General features: G+C 37.4%; 1 protein-coding gene across 3 annotated transcripts; it reads right to left on the bottom strand.

Moving 5' to 3' along the window:
- Positions 1 to 7,632: 7,632 nt before the first annotated feature.
- Positions 7,633 to 10,548, bottom strand: LOC109214439. Of its 3 annotated transcripts, none has more exons than XM_019378355.1 (3): positions 10,346 to 10,548; positions 10,087 to 10,206; positions 7,633 to 7,979 (listed from the first exon to the last, which is right to left on the bottom strand). In XM_019378355.1, exons 1-2 carry the CDS (start codon positions 10,491 to 10,493, stop codon positions 10,088 to 10,090), a joined length of 267 nt encoding a protein of 88 aa, XP_019233900.1. In that variant the 5' UTR covers positions 10,494 to 10,548; the 3' UTR covers positions 7,633 to 7,979; position 10,087. The 3 variants fall into 3 exon arrangements, with proteins under 3 accessions (XP_019233900.1, XP_019233901.1, XP_019233899.1); XM_019378356.1 differs by lacking the exon at positions 7,633 to 7,979 and adding an exon at positions 7,986 to 8,070; XM_019378354.1 differs by lacking the exon at positions 7,633 to 7,979 and having other exon boundaries at positions 9,855 to 10,206.
- Positions 10,549 to 17,166: the final 6,618 nt, after the last annotated feature.

Consider the following 17,166-nt stretch of genomic DNA (forward strand, 5'->3'; position numbering starts at 1 on the left):
CCGAAAAGAGGGAAATATTATAGCCACTTTAGAGGCCAAATCGGCCTAACTTAAAGAGCCTAAGAGCCGATATGTAAGAGCCTAAGGGCCGAGAGCCTAAGGGCCAACCTAAAAGAGCTTAAGGGCCAAAACATATAGAGTTCAAGTCCTCGTTCTCACTCAACTCGAACCTTAGAGTCCCTTTATTCCGAGCTCGCATCAAATAAATTTAGCTTAGCTCGAGGATTATATAAAATCTTAAGGGGTATTATATTTATCAATAAAAACCTAAGGGTTTATTATGTTGCGAGTCCAAACCGATACTCGGACCGATCATTCGAATTGTACAGTCGAATTTTCCACAAATAAGAACAAAATAAAATTCAACACAAGTCAAAGTTGAAACAAAGAGGTCCTTTTGAATTTCCAAGAAATGTTTACAAAAGATGTTTACAAAACCCACGAGGGATCCTTGCACAAAAAACACAAAAGCAGAGTAAAGAAACCTAAAGCTACTCCGGGGTCACATCTTCGGCAGCTGCGTCTTCGGGAGCCGCATCTTTGGGAGCCCCCTCCTCGGGGATTTCATCTTTGTCTCCCCCGCTCTCAGAGCCACTGGCTGAACCATCCTCATCAGAAAGCAAAGCGGCAGCCTCTTCTTCCAAAGTCTTTGCCCTTTCAATATCGGCTGAGAGGTCGAAGCCGCGAGCATGCACCTCTTCGAGGGTTTCCCTCCGGGACTGTCGCCTGGCATGGTCAAGTGCACATGATAACTTAACTTCGGCTGCAGTAGAAATCTCCTTTGCTCGGGTGTTAGCTGCTTCAGCATCAGCTCGGTACGAAGAAGCGTCGGATTTGGCCTTGGCAAGCTCAGCAGCAGATTTAGCTTTAAGCTCCTCGATTTTGCGGCCTCGAGCCAAGCTCTCCTCCTTCACACTTTGAAGCTGGCATTCAATTGTAGCCACCTGCTCCCGAAGAGTATCTTTCTCCGAGGAAAGACTGTCTATGCCTTGCCTCCACCCGAAGGTCTCTGCCTCCTTCATCTTGAGCTCCTCTCGGAGCTGCTCCACCAGCTCACCCTTTTGTTGAAACTGCAAAGTAAAAGTGTTAGTATACCGATCAGACATATCCATAACAAAAATTTAGAGGGTATATTACCATTTCGGTTAGCTTAGTTTTTTCTTGACGAACCTTTGCCAGTTCGGCTCAAAGATCGTTGATCTCCTCCTCTTTCTTGACATAGAGGGTTTTAAGACCGTCCCTCTCTTCCGAGATTTTCTTAATCTCGGCCTCACATCAAGCAAGCTTAGCTCGAGACTTGGAGAAGGCTTCTTTACGGAGCACAACGGCCTTCACAAAAAGGGATAGGTTAGACTTAGAACAACAAGGATAAAGCGCAAGCGTAATTTTAAAGGACAGAAACTTACTTGTTTGAAGAGTCGGTGGGCCTCATCAAAAATAAAAGAAGCATCTGGGTTGGGCCATCTTTGATCCTTGCAAGGCATTCTCGAAAGATATCATGCCCTTCGTGGCTCATCCCCACATCAGGAGTTCTCATGCTCCGAGCATCTCGGAATTGCCCCTCAGAGAACTTAGGACCAGGCGGCGACTCATCCATGTTGATTACCCCCAAGTGATCCACTTGGGGCGTTCTCTTCTATTTGAAGGGCCTCGCGACCGGGACCCTCGGTCTCACCCTCCAAATGACCTCCAAGACGAGGTGCCCTTTTGCTTTTCTGATGGCTCGGGGACTTTGCTCGAGCTTTCCTCGGGGATTTCTTCAGTTCTAGAGTGAACCGCATCAGCCGCCATCCGTTCGGCAGACTTTGAAGCATTTGTGCTTCCTCTTTTACGAGCTACCAACAGGCAGTCGGCATCTTCTTCCTGAACCCGAAGGCGTTGGGCCGTTTCTGGGGATAAAGCCATAGTATCGGCCTTAGGCTTTCGAGCCGCGCTTTTCTTGGGATTCAGGGGATTTGCAGGCGCCCCTCTCTTTCTTTTCTTCTCTTTGGAAGGCTTTGGGATCTCTTCTTCACCAGGCGGGGGCGGCCGCATAGCAACAACATCTCCGAGGCCTGCATATAGATGAAGTAAGTATTTCACTCAGAAACACAAGTAAACAAACAAGAAAACTCACCGTGGTTTTTAGCCTCCCATCGACCCTTGGCCAGGTCACGCCAGCAGCGCTCCACGTATGAAGAAGTGGAGGCCAATTTTCGGACCCAACCTTCGAGGTCTGGGACCGCACCGGGAAACCAAGCAACAGCTGCACCATCGGAAAGAGGTTGGATCGAGAAAAGGATGAAATCGAGAAAGAAAAGGGGGAAGCAGGGCGTAAAGTTACTATCGATAAACATGTACTTACATTTATGTTCCATTCCACGGGGAATGGCATCCTCTCAGCAGGAATCAAGTTAGAAGTCCTGACTCGGACAAACCGGCTCATCCACCCTCGGTCTTTGTCCTCATCGATGCTGGAGAAGAGAGATTTCGAGGATCAGCATTGCAGCTTTATCAGGCCATCTCGATAAAGGCGAGGGCTATACAACCTGATCAGATGGTCGAGGGTAAAAGGCATCCCCTCGACTTGGCTCGAGAAGTATCTGATCAAGTTAACAATTCGCCAGAATGAAGGGTAGACCTGGCCGAGCGTCACTTGGTATCGTTGGAAAAAATTAAGCATAACTGGATCTATTGGACCCAGAGTTGGATCTACGGAACCTAGCGTGAATGGGTAGGTATACACACTTAGGTACCCAGCTTTATGGGTAGTGATGTCCTCTTCTGGGGAAGGAATCACCACTTCTTTGTTATCCCAGTTGCAGCCCTTTTTTACCTGCTCAAGCTCATCTTTGGTTTTCAAACAGATGTATCGAGACATGGGCTCACATCAGCCTGGTGTCGACACAGATTTTTCAATTTTAAAATCGGATGTTATTTTACACGGCGGGGAAATACATTCCTCGATATGAGGTGGCACTACCGGTTTACTTCTGGCCGACCGCGATGATGAAGAGACTTTTTCTTTTTGGGGAACAGATTTAGATGTTTTAGCCATTGTGGTGTAAAAGTTCAAGAAAGAGAAAAGGTTGATGATGAAGTAAGGGCAAATTGAAGAGAAGGGAGAACTCAACGAAATTGAAGGAGCTAATAAGATTTTGAAAACAATTTGAGAAGTAAAGTTTGCGAAATTGAGAAGTTGGCCTACTTATAGAAGTCACTTAAGCGTATTGGGGAAGCCGAGTAGCCGACCGTCAGCCGCCTCCAATTAATGACTTTGGGAACTGCACAAAAGCGACCTTTCAGTCGTTTAGCCGCTGACATCACAAGATTGACATCAGGATCGAGGCGTCGGAGCATCGATGATCAAATCGTTTCTTATCGACACACTCTAAGAAACGCGAGGAGTATCTGTATATGGTCGAAATCAGGCACGCTCGATTCCCCGGGCTCGAGGGATTGCCTTAGGTCCGAGTTCAAGTAGGCTCGAGTTCGAGGTCGATAGACTAGACTCGAGCCTGAAGACGGAATGCAATGCCGAAGATAGAAGTGCAAGGAATACCGAAGTTAAGTATGCTCGACCCTAAATTGTACCGTTACGGATTTGTAACAGAATGAGCTAGATTCCTGCCACGTTCCCAAGATCATGGCACAAATCCCGGAATAGGATTATACGATTCCGTACTAGGTGGTTAGACAGTTGTACCAGTAATATTCCTTATTGTAAATAGATATGTACCTTATTTAGGGTTCCCTTATTATATAAAGGGGACCCCAATCATTTGTAACATCATCTCATCATTGGCAAGAATATACTATCCTACTTTTCTCTCTTACTGTTCATCAGAATTGTCCTTTATATTTATTGTTCTTACTTTACTGCTCTTAATCCATCTCGAGGTCACTAAGCTCGAGGTCACTACTGCAGAGCAATATTGGTTTGATTCACTTGTTTCTTTCATTTCTACTTCATATTTCTTGATTATTAATTGGTATTGAACTAAATCACATATCTTTAAAACCACAAATCAAATTTAAGTGTTACTCGTATTTTCGAGGTAAACACTATCCTCTAGGGTAGGGGTATGTTCTGCGTATACACTACTCTCCCCAGACCCTACTTGTGAAATTATACTGAATTTTTGTTACTGTATGATTCATTATCTAGCCCATTCTATATTTTTTTGGTAGTGCAATAGTAGAATTTCTTTACTTCTGTATCTGGAATATGAGTGTGTGACTTGTTATATATAGTTGGGCAGATAATTGTTGTAACCGTTGATAAGCAAAGGTAACAAAAGAGAGATTGTTTAAAAGAAGACAGAAAAAGTAAGAAGCAAAAACCTACATGGCTACACAAAGTCAATGATCCTTTGGTTTAGAGATAATGATGACAAGTACCCATCATAACCCTACAAATAATGTTCAATTCGATTTTAACATTGTAGAGTACTAAGTGCACAATGAATTGGTCAAAGCACTTCGCGCTACCCACTGTTACATTTTTTATGGCTAAGTGTGATGTTTTGTAATGATGATGAATTGATGATAATGAATCCAATAATATAGGAATAGGAGCCAAGACTTATGTTTTTCTAAGAATATTACAAGCAGAATAAGGACCAATCGCATTGAGTTCATTTTTGCAGTTCTTTTAACCAAATGGAGAGAGTATATGTTTTGGAAGTCTCAAATAGTGGAGATTAAAGAAAAAAAATGAAATCATCATCTACTTTATTATATTGTATGAGCTGACCCTTTTTTACTTTTTGGTGACTAAAACAGCATGACCTAACCTTTGTTACGTGTAACTCTCTTATATTTTACTTTATATTATAGTAAGGGTCATCTTGATTGTGAAACATCAATAAGTTCTGCTTATTGACACTAGGAAATAAAAACTAGAGCTCAAGAGGTATGATTTGGCGATCAATTAGGTGGGTAAAAGATCATGACATTAAAGACCAAAATTTAAATTCCGTCATCATAGAAAATATAGATGATCCTTTTCACCTATCTAAGTTTTGATAGACATGATTACTTGATATATGTGTTGATAGGAAGTAGGAGATACCCAATAACATAGCTGATATACACGCAAGTTAGATCGGACGCTACTGTTATTTAAAGGGGAAAATGACACTATATAGCCGCTCTCAAAATAATAGCAGAAAAAAAAATATATATTTTTTGTATATATATACATTATGTATGTTATATACAAAAATTATACAAATTTTATACACTTTTTCGGCTACGGAATATAAATAGTTTCTGATGCGGGCTAAGAGTAGTAATACCCCAATTTAAAATAAAAAAAAAGAGATAGAAATTTGCAAAAGCTTGCCATATGCATGCATAATGGAAGGTAGAATATTGACTAAGTGGATGGGGGAAATGAGGCAGATTAGTGTTGAGCTCCCCACCATCGGCGCAAGGATAGTAAATGGATGGTGATGAAATAGAAAATGTAATGCTTAACAAATGCAATAAGCCACTGTTAAGGAAGCTCATTGACATTGCTGCTATGTTTTATTAGTTCCATTAAGGCTCAATATGGACAAAAGAAAAGCTTTATTTATGCAAAACATCACTGATAATTGGTGACACTAGCTAATTGCTAGTGCTATTCCCACCCAAGAAAGCACAAGTCAAAGCTTTTCTAATGTTTCACCCCACAAATGAAAAGGTGAAGGTTTACAAAGAAGAAGAAAAAAGGGGGTTTTGGGGGGGGGGGGGGGGGGAGGGTCGCTCGTGAGTCTTGGTTCTTAGCAAAATATTACGCATTATCTTAGAGTGGTTGATATCATGAAAAAAGAGACGGGTTATGCATGTTTTGATGGGGTCTAGAAGAGCTGCCTCAAGGAAAAATCTAATCAAAGTTCAAAACTACTACAGTATTAATTGATAATCATTTATTGGAAAATTTAAAGTATTAGAGTATGTTCAAATAAGGTTTCCAATTTAACACCTCTTCAAGTAAAAAAATTTAAATATGTAAAGGGGGATATATGTTCATATATTTATTTCACATTGTTGGACCAACATAGCAATGGCGAAGTTCATCAGTGATCACTATCTTTGCAAAGTGTCACTACGCAAAAGTGGAACATAAAAGTCAAATCCCACCTCCTTACATTTTTTTTTATATGAAGACGCTCCTAAATAGAAGCAGCTGGGTCAGTCGACAAATTTCACACGATGTTCTTACGCCTGACGCCTATTTAATATTTGTCCCTATTTTTTTTTTTTTAAAGTTTGCAAATATGGATATACTGTTGGAATTTCTCCTTTTTCTCTTTCTTCCTCCTCCTTTTCTTCTGTATATGTGTTGGAAAAATTTGAGACCCATTTCTTCTTTGTGATTGATTCGATTGAAGAAACTTGAAGAGCACCGTTGTTAAATTTTATTAAGCTTAACTGTTAAATAAGATAAAGTAGATCTATTAATTTTGAAGGTTCGGTGGAATTTAACTACTGAAAACTATTGTAATTGGTAATAGAAGGTTGGATAACAAATTTGGAATCATTTGGAGATGATTTGGATTAATTCGAAGCAAAAACGTGTTGGAGAAATTTCTACATAGGCAAATACTAATGATCCATTACAATCTGTGAACAATTTGTACCAAAATTATAACATAACTTGTGGAAACATCAGGACTTGTGAACAATTTGCTTCTGAGTTATGAGCCATGACGCAATTTGTACTAAATATCTTCTGTCAAGACTTGTGGCAGGACAACTTTTACCTACCCATCAGAACTTGTTGCAATTTGTTCCAAAATGATGACACAGTACTAAAATCCTAACGATCCATCAAGACTTCTAACCAATTAAGTTAGCAACCATCAGAACTTATAACGAGCCATCAAGATTTGTGGCGAAGTTCTAACCCACAAACTCCATGTTCTGACCCGTAGATTATTTTTTAAAACTTATTTAAATGAAGTCAAAACCTAAACAGTGGCACGAAATCAACTTATTTTGCAAATAAAAAGGTGAGAGTGACTTGTGCCAAAAAGAAGAAAAAGGGAGTTGGTCGATTACTTTACCGATGCATGAACTTCAAAGTTTTGCTTAGAGTGGTTGATATGATAAACAAAAGGAGACGGGGGTTTATGTTTTAATGGCGTCTGGAAGTGCGGCCTGCTACAACTTATATTTTCAAAATATTTTTAACGGGCATGGAAAGTGCAAAATAAATTTAATCAAAAAGAAATGTCTACCTATTGAACTTATATGCAAACAAATCAGAGATTATGTTAGGGAAATTATTGAAGCATTTCATATTGATCTTTCCAGCAGACCTATTCTGAGTTAGCTATCGCTAGGCTACTATACTAGGTCATATGAACTACACGCAAGAGCCTGCTAAAACCATATGATCCTACAAGTTTTTACTGCACCACGGTAGGGATTTCTCGGCACACGTTCACAGCCGTTTTTTGATATTCATTTTCAGCTCACGGCTGAATCTTGGGGAAAATACAAATAGGGACATTTCAATAAGGAGGCTTCTCTCCCTTTTGGGCTGACAACTCAATTCTAATGTTTGTCCGAAATCCAATTCTAGAACAAAGTGTCCAATTTACGTTGGCCCATTTGGCAAACTAAGCCCCCAAAATTCAGACAAGATTTCGTATAAAGTTTCAGGTATCTCCACTGTAACAAAATGGCATCAACATTTTTTGTTTTTTGGGAAAGTAAATTACACTGACGTACAAAGTGTAAGATGGAAAGAAAAAGGTTAATGTAATTAATTCTCAATGCGAAGACAGAAATGCTCCAGGAAATTAAAAAATACGCTGAGGTTATGGCTCACAAGTCACAAGCTTTCCTGGTATAATTGTAGGTGAAGACTAGAATAGGCCCAATAATTCCTCCAAAGTTGATGCACCCGTACAACTTTCAAAATCTATACTCACTACTATTTCCAAACACTTCAGGTAAGAGATGTCAGTTCTACGAAATCTTTGCTGTTCTGGTTTCAGAAGCTTCTGAAGAACATCAATAGTATTGAGGTCCCGCAAAACAATCAAGCAAATATCAGCTTTCATGAGTCCAAAATAAAGCCCACCTCTAGGAAAGCTGTAACGTAAGTGTCATGAAAAAGACAAAGAAGTTTCTGATATTGTCTACTAAAAGATTAATCAAGATGGTTCGTACAGACTACTGAGGGAGCGCTAGAAGAAACATAACTGAATCAACTAGTCAAGATCAAATGTTAAAAATCAAGAAAAACTTGAAATTCTTGAGTACTGTAGCTAAGGTTGTTTGAATCATCTTTTTGTGCAACTCCACATTTCTTCACAGTTACAACAAAGGAAATACAGTACGTGATATGACGCCAAGTAGTAAACTAAACTTTTAAGAACTGCCAACTGTTAAATAGTACTCGTCCATCCCAATTTACAGTCACACCTCTCCATAACAACATCCCTATATAACAATACTTCACTATAAAAGCCAAGCTTTTTCGGAACCAATTTTTATGTTATGTTATATATATGTTCTCTGCAACAGCACTTCGCTATAACATTCAAAAATATTTGGAACTAACGAGGCTGTTATAGAGAGGTTTGACTGTATATGGCACTTCTCCATTTGGAACGTCCCAAATACACCTTTCTTCTGAAAAATGATCGTCTTATACAACTTTCACAAGTTTCTGAAACAAAGATCTATTTAACCAGTCAGCTCAAGTTTTCACCCGATTTCTCTTTTTATGAAGAAAAAAAAAAGAGAAAATCAGGCGAAATTTTGCATTGAGTGGTTAACTTTTGTCAAAGAAAATGGAGAAAAGGGAGTGCTAGTCATTTTGGAAGTTATATTCCAGTTCTCCCAAGGCAACAAAGCTGAAAATCACATTTTATATACAACTTTGGAGAGAACAAATATTATCATCAATTTACAAATCATGCAGATAAGATGTTCAGGAACTGAGAACTTATAAAAGGCAATCTTATTCCACTAATATATTACGCTCAAAAAACAATTTAAATATACTACACATACCACACTCTTGTACCCTTGCTAAGGAAAAACCATATCAACAATTGGTCTTATAAGGCAATATAGAAACGTTTACAGCACACACTATCTCTCAACAACGGGAAACGAGAGCCAACTTGTACATTTAGAAAATTATAGGAATACTACACATAAGTGGTTTTTTTCGGGGATAATATATCAAATAACCTACTTCTCTTAAAAGAAGCCAATCACTTTTAAGTTAATTAAATAGATATTACTGCTTCACAATAACATGATTATATGTCCGCCAGATTCACTGACACACAAATGATCCTTTTAACCAAAGTCCAGGTATGCTATTCTCTAGATATTCCTATCAAGAAAAACTATCAAATCAAACATACAAATAAAAAGTAATTGGTGCATGTTCTTTCAATCAATTTCTAAGTTCTAACTAGTTATTATACTTTCAAAAGCAAAATCCAATTGGTGCATCTAAAATAAATCTGTTTGGCTAGGTAAATTACTGGACTTAAACTTAACATTTACCCTAAAAAAACTACATGTCCTTGAATTAGAAGAACTTGAGCCTGGAAATCTTCTATCTCATATCCCCAAGTAAACTTCTTACTGATCTCTTCTTAATTCGTAGAGCAAAATAAACACTCAATGGAAAAGCTAAATGTAACATTCCTAGCAGCCATATCTTTTTTTTTTTTCCCTTCGAATAAAGTGTAGATTCCATTTGTGACCCTTGGAAGAGCAAATCAAATTAGCATGAGATATACCTCGAATCGTTAAATATAATTCGCAACTTGGATTCAATTTTATGTACAAGCTTGTTCAACTAACACAAAGACAGGAAGATCAAGTAAGCGGGATCAAAACAAGTAGGATCAGAAAGGAAATTTAAACTCATATTAAGCGAAATAAACAGAGAAACTTCGAACATTCCACAGTCTGATATGGACTTAATTAGTACAATATGTAGCTACGATTGCCAAAATTTCAAGTGTGAAAGTCTCCACAACAGTAACATAATTTATTCAACCAGATCAACGTTAATCACTTTGTAACACTCAATACATGAAAGTAACAAAAATTATCAAAACTACAAAGCTTTTACAAAACCTTATGAAGAAGCTAGGATCCTCCTTGCTGCAGCGATGCGATCGTTGCGAACTCCTGAATCGGACTCGTCGTGAAACCAGCCCACCGAATTCTGCGCTGCTTGAACAATTTGTGAAAATCCTACACCAAAAAATCAATGTAACAAAATATCAAAACTCAATTTTACAATAACTGTCAACGCTTATTTATTTATGCTTCACAAAAAAGCGTCAAACATAACACTTCAATAGAAAATAAAAAAAAAAAATTGAGACGAGACCTGCGGAGACGGTTTGTTTATTGTGGCGGATGTCATGAACGGTGGCGGAGATTTTCCAGTAGAGAGGGCGGCCAACGTAGTACAGTAATAACAGTGCCAAAATCCCTATCACTATTCTGAATGTGATCTTCCCTCTGCTCGTCGCCATTTTCTGGGTTGTGTGTGTGTGTGTGAGTGAGTGAGAGAGAGAGAGGAGGGGAGGGGAGGGGGGGGGGGGGGGGGAATAGCTGCTTTTGATATGAAAATTGCAGTCGTGGCGAAGCATAAAGCGTTGACAGAAGACTGAGTAACCACCTGCAGGACGTCGTCGTTTGATTTGCTTTATTTTTTTTTCTCTCCTTTTTTTCTGTTTATTCTAAATCTAGGGAAAATTCATTGGCCCATAGTTAGTTCAATAACTATTTAAATCTATTAAGAAATGAGAGCAAAATAAAATAATGGAGACAAGATATATATAGGAGGAGAATGTAAAAGTTATCTTATTCAAGTGTATTTCTTGTGTATTTTTTCGTGGGCAAAGAATGTCCTATTTATAGTATACAAGATACACCCAAAACTCACTACATACATCCTAGGAAGTAGGAATTAATAGGTACATATCCAAGTAGTACATTGTATAGAATATATGAATGGATTAAATGAACATCCATATACATCACTTTATTTATAACACACCCCCTTGGATGTTTATTTGAAAGATAATGTACCTCGTTAAAACCTTACTAGGAAAAACCTGGTGGAAAAAAGCCTAGTGAAGGAAAAAGAGTACACATATCTTGTAATACGCATTGAGTGCTGCCTCATTAAAAATCTTACCAGGAAAATCCAATTGAGACAAAATCTTGGTTAAGGGAAAAAGAGTACAACGCGTAGTGTACTCCCCCGATGAAAACTTTATTTGATATCTCAGAGATAATGCGTTCCAATCTTTTGTCTCAGCTTCTCAAATATTGATGTCGGCAATATCTTAGTAAATAAATCTGTCATATTATCACTTGAACGGGTTTGTTGAACATCTATTTTCACCATTTTGCTGAAGATCATGCGTGAAAAGAACTTTGACGAAATGTACTTTGTTCTGTCTCCTTTGATATATCCTCTTTTTAGTTGAGCTATGCAAGCAGCATTATCTTCATACAATATTGTTGGAATCTTCGTCTTTAAAGAAAGACCACATAGTTGTTTAATGCGTTGAGTCACTGATCTCAACCATACACATTCTCCACTAGCTTCATGAATAGCTATTATCTTTGCATGATTGGGAGATGTAGCAGCTAAAGTTTGTTTTTTTAAACGCCATGAAATAGCTATATCTCCGCAATAAATAGTTAGCCTGTTTGAGATCGGGCTTTATGTAGGTCAGACAATTAACATGTATCTGCATAATCAATTATTTGTAAATCGGATTCATAAGAATAAAGTAACCCCATATCAATAGTCCCTCGGAGGTATCTAAAAATATGCTTAATACCATTCCAGTGTCTTGTTGTTGGAAAGGAACTAAATCTTGCAAATAAATTTACTACAAAAGATATATCTGTTCGAGTATTATTTGCAAGATATATTACTACCCCAATTGCCCTAAGATAGGGAGTTTCATCACCAAGGTCGGAATGAATCTTTATTTATATCAAATGATCTTACAACTATCGGTGTACTCAGTAGATGTGTTTATCCATATAAAAACGCTTTAGGATCTTCTTGGTATAAGTTGATTGATGGACAAAAATTTCATCTTTCATATACTCAATTGTAGACCAAGATGAAATTTTATCTTTCCAAGATCTTTTATTTCAAACTCTTTATTCAAATAGTCCATTGCTTTTGGAAGTTCCCCAGGAGTTCCAATGATATTTAGATCATCAACATACACAACGATTATAACAAATTTAGATCCAGACCTTTTTATAAAGACACAAGGACAAACTAGATCATCCTTATACCCTTCTTTCAGCAAGTACTCACTCAAGCGATTACCATATTTGCCCTGATTGTTTCAATCCATATAAGGATTTTTGAAGCTTTATTGAACAAGTTTTCCGTAAGCATTTATAAGCTTCAGGCACTTTAAATCCTTCAGGAATTTTCATATAAATTTCGTTGTCTAATGTGCCATACAAATAAGTTGTGACAACATCTATTAGACGCATATCAAATTTTTCATGGACTGCGAGATTTATAAGATACCTGAAGGTGATTGCATCCACCACAAGAGAATATGTCTCCATATAATCAATGACAGGCCTTTGCGAAAATCTTTGTGCCACAAGTCGTGCTTTATATCTAACGACTTTATTTTTATTATTTCGTTTTCGCACAAAAATCTATTTATATCCCACTGGCTTTATTCCTTCAGGTTTTCGAATTATACGTCCGAATACTTTACATTTTTCAAGTGAAGTTAATTATGCCTGGATAGCTTCTTTCCATTTTGGCCAATCATTTCTCTGTCTATATCCATCGACAGATATTAATTAAAGATCCTCATCCTGTTGCATTATTTCAACAACAACATTATGAGCAAAAACATTATCGACAATGATATTATTTCGATTTCACCTTTTTCTGTAGAGACATAACTTATTGAGATCTCTTCATTCTTAATATTTTTAGGTACCTGGACCTCCTCTAAGGTCTTATCATTTGTTATGTCACATGGCTTTTTTGAGCAATTGCCCTCCATATTATGATCCCCTAGATCATTTGCTCCTTTTATCTTTTGGGGATTTTTATCTTTGGAACTGATTGGTCTATCACGTTTCAAGCGTGGTTTAGACTCATTTGCATTTTTAGATTGTCCAGCCGGGACATCAATTCGTACAGGAGCATTAGCAGCTAGAATATGTGACTTAATCATCCTTGGTACGTAAGTGAATGTATCTAGCAGTTGATTTGTAATATTTTGCATAAATTATCTTTTGAACCTCGTGTTCACATTGTTTTGTTAGAGAATCTAAATGACATAGTGATAATGCATTCCAATCTATCTCTTTTTCCAACTACTTATTTTCTCTCCCTAATGTTGGGTATACTGATTCACCAAAATGGCAATCACCAAATCTTGTCATAAATAAATCTTCAGGCATAGTGTGACGCCCCTAACTTGGGGAGGCGATACCGGCACCCGGTGGCTCACTTAACCAAGCGTACCAACATGAGACTGAGAGACTCTAAACATACAATGTCATACTTCGGCCATAGGGCCACATTGCAAGATAATTTGTGAAATAAAATATAAAACTGAACGAAGACTAGCTCTGACTGAACATCAATATAAAGCTGGGCCGACAAGGCCTTCATAACTACTACAGCTAACAAACCAAAAAAAATATACATACAATGCCTACAAGCCCAATATTATGCACTATCTGACAGGATGTATCTACAATCCTCTACGGATGGATGTACTTTGGTCGGAACAACACCTACTAAGGAGGCCTACCCGTCTGTCTATCTGTACATGCATGCATGAAATGCAGCGTCCCCAGAAAAAGGACATCATTACGAAATAATGTACCGAGTATGTAAGGCAATAGAACAACTAAAAGCTGAAACTGATAATATAATAACTGAAAGTAACTGGGAGTCATAGATGATAGGGAGATATACTTACTTGTTGATACTGACTCAACTCTCTCAATCTAGTAAGTAAAATAGTTGTCCGACCCTATAAGGCTCGGTAGGTGTAACTGCTTGGTCGTAATAGGCTCGCTCATAGGCGTTCGACCATACTAAGCTCGGTATCTCGTCCATTCTGGGCTCGCTCATAGGCGCTCGACCATAGTAGGCTCGATATATAACTTACTATCTTATCAGAGATTGCCCAACAGGGGCCTGACCACCGATTATAGCTAGATGGTGGTGAAAATATTGTAATATTGTATATAGACCCTCTGCTCTCTTGACTGGAAGAGACAATACTTAATTGAATATAAAGTCTCGATAAGGAAGAATATTATAACTCATGAGACTAGGATAATGTACCTAAGTTCAAGAATACAAACTTCTCTTTATGTCTCGTTATCAAACACATATAATTACGAGATCACGCTAAAATGAACGAAGGTTTTCACCTTAACATATCTTATTACAATTTTTCCAATAACCACGATGAACTCGACTTGTAGAACCTTAATCTAAACCAACGGTAATCATACTATCATTAAGTTACGAAAGATACAACTATCGTACAACGAACAACAAGCTTATTTTATATTAAAACGGACAGCACTTCCCCTATAATCCCTAGTTCCTCCCAGTTCGAGACAACACCAACAACACAAGAACACAACAATAACAACATATATATATATATATATATATATATATATATATATATATATATTATGTTCCAACCTTATATCCATCATAAAATATAGCCCAACATACCCTTATCACTTCTTACACAAAACGACAACCATAGTAGTGTTGACCAATCCGAAAATGTTACGACGAACGACCAGCCCACCACCCGTATTTATGTGGTGTTTTTTCAAAACCTTTATCCTCCAAAAATCCATAAAACATTATCAAAATACACAATCCAACAACAACACGAAACAGCCCATAAAATAGTCCACTACAAGTTGAATAACTCGAACTCACGACTTCCGATCACTGTCCCGTGAGTTCTTACATTTATAGAACGAGCTTCTATACTTTTCCAGCAGAAAAAATGGATGAACGAGAGCAGTATACTTACCTTATTTGGTGAATATCTCAGATGCTATATTGGTCCTTCAACCCTTAGGTTTTCCTCCAACTAGAACTTAAAATTAGACAAAACCAATTAAGGTTTGTGTTGAATTTTTAGGAGAATTTTGTTGGGGCTTATCTCTTGTTTTTATGCTCTATAATGAGTGTGAAATATGAAGGAAATAATCCCTTAAAAGGGCTCTTTGGACGACCCGAAATAGCCCATTTTTGGACATATTTAGTCCTCTCATTTAAGCAAGTAGGTGAAACACTTACTTGTCACCTATGTAGCATGCGTAGTCTCGCAAAAATACATATATATCTCTACTCCGATATCGTATTGACAAGAGATTTAATGGATTATAAACTAGACTCATAGATCTTCAATTTGATGGGTGGATCACCCCGTAACTGTAAGTATATTGGGAGAAAAGCTCAGTGAAAATCGACCCAAATTTCAGTAAAGTTTATGAATGTAACTTGTGATGACTTTCATCGACTTTTATTCCACAACTCGCTTGACTTCAAAACTTAATACATGACTATCATACGAATAAAATATCTCATAACACAACCCTCTTATCATGTTAATACCCATAGTATCACCCAAAGGTACGGGTTATAACATTCTTAACTTGTCGACTTTCGACAAAATATTATTTTCTTCAATTCCTTTAGCTTATGAACCTTCCAACCCTCTTTTTACTTGTTGTTCATGATCTTTAATATTTGTAACCTCTATGATAACATGATTAACTTAATTTATATACTTTCAAAGATGATCTCATTTTTGGTCTTACATCAGTTTTCTTACGACGTACTTACGTACGAAAATATAAGGTGTAACACATAGGTTCCAAATATTTTATAATAGAAGGAGATTCATACCCAACATATATCTCCAATATTCTTTGGGGACCATCTTTGTGCGTTGTGATGGAGCAATTGGAACATATACCGCACATTCAAATATTCTAAGATGAAAAATATTTGGCTCCTGGTCAAAAGCTAATTGTAAGGGGGAGAATTTATGATAACTTGTGGGCCTGATCCGCATAAGAGCTGCTGCATGCAAAATAGCATGACCTCATGCCGAAATGAGAAGTTTTGTTCTCATAAGCATTGGTCTGGCAATTAGTTGGAGGCGTTTGGTCAATGATTCCGCTAGACCATTTTGAGTGAGAACATGAGCAACTGGATGCTCAATTGTTAGTCCACTTGATATACAATAATCATTAAAAGTCTGGGACGTAAATTCACCAGCATTATCAAGACGAAGTGTCTTAATTGCACAATCTGGAAATTGTGCTCTTAATCTTTTTAATTGAGCCAGTAACTTCGTAAAGGCCAAATTACGGGTTGATAACAAGCACACATGTGACCATCTTGTAGATGCATCTATCAAAATCATATAATATCTGAATGGTCGACATGAAGGGTGTATGGGCCCACATATATCACCCTGTATACGTTCTAAAAATGCAGGAGATTCAACTCCAACTTTAATTACTGATGGTCTGATAATCGGTTTGCCTTGGGAAGCAACACAAGAGAATTCCTTAGTGTGAAGAATCTTCTGGTTCTTCAATGAATGACCATGTGAATTCTCAGCTATTTTACGCATCATTATAACCAGGATGGCTCAACCAGTCATGCCAAACAATAAAATCATTATTAAATCCTTTATATACTATGGCATGTGATTCAACTACACTAATAATAGTGTAGTATAATCCGGAGAAAAATACAGGAAGCTTTTCAAGCACATACTTCGTTTTCGTATTTATTGTAGTAATATAAAGGTATTCAACCTTTCCTTCATTGGTGGTCTCTATTTGATAGCCATTTTGACGAATATCTTTGAAACTCAACAAGTTTTCTTTGAGACCTACTACAATATAATGCATCATTAACGACCAATATAGTTCCTCCTGATAGTAATATAGTCGCTCTTCTAGAGCCCTTAATTAATTTTGTACTACCAGATATTATTATAGTTTTGGCTTCTTTCATAATCAAATAAAAGAAATATCTCTTATATTTTAATATAATGTTCGTCGTAGCACTATCAAGAAGACATATTTCTTCTTTATTATTCATACGACCAATTGAAGACTGGAAAATTT

This window comes from Nicotiana attenuata, unplaced genomic scaffold, assembly GCF_001879085.1.
Source record: "Nicotiana attenuata strain UT unplaced genomic scaffold, NIATTr2, whole genome shotgun sequence".
NCBI lineage: Eukaryota > Viridiplantae > Streptophyta > Magnoliopsida > Solanales > Solanaceae > Nicotiana > Nicotiana attenuata.

What these genes read in the sequence shown, in the direction of transcription:
- LOC109214439 (XM_019378355.1), bottom strand. Translation starts at nt 10,493, where the DNA reads ATGGCGACGAGCAGAGGGAAGATCACATTCAGAATAGTGATAGGGATT. An exon ending in TAAACAAACCGTCTCCGCAG is followed by an intron (nt 10,207 to 10,345) that starts GTCTCGTCTCAA and finishes TTTTTGGTGTAG; the next exon opens with GATTTTCACAAATTGTTCAA.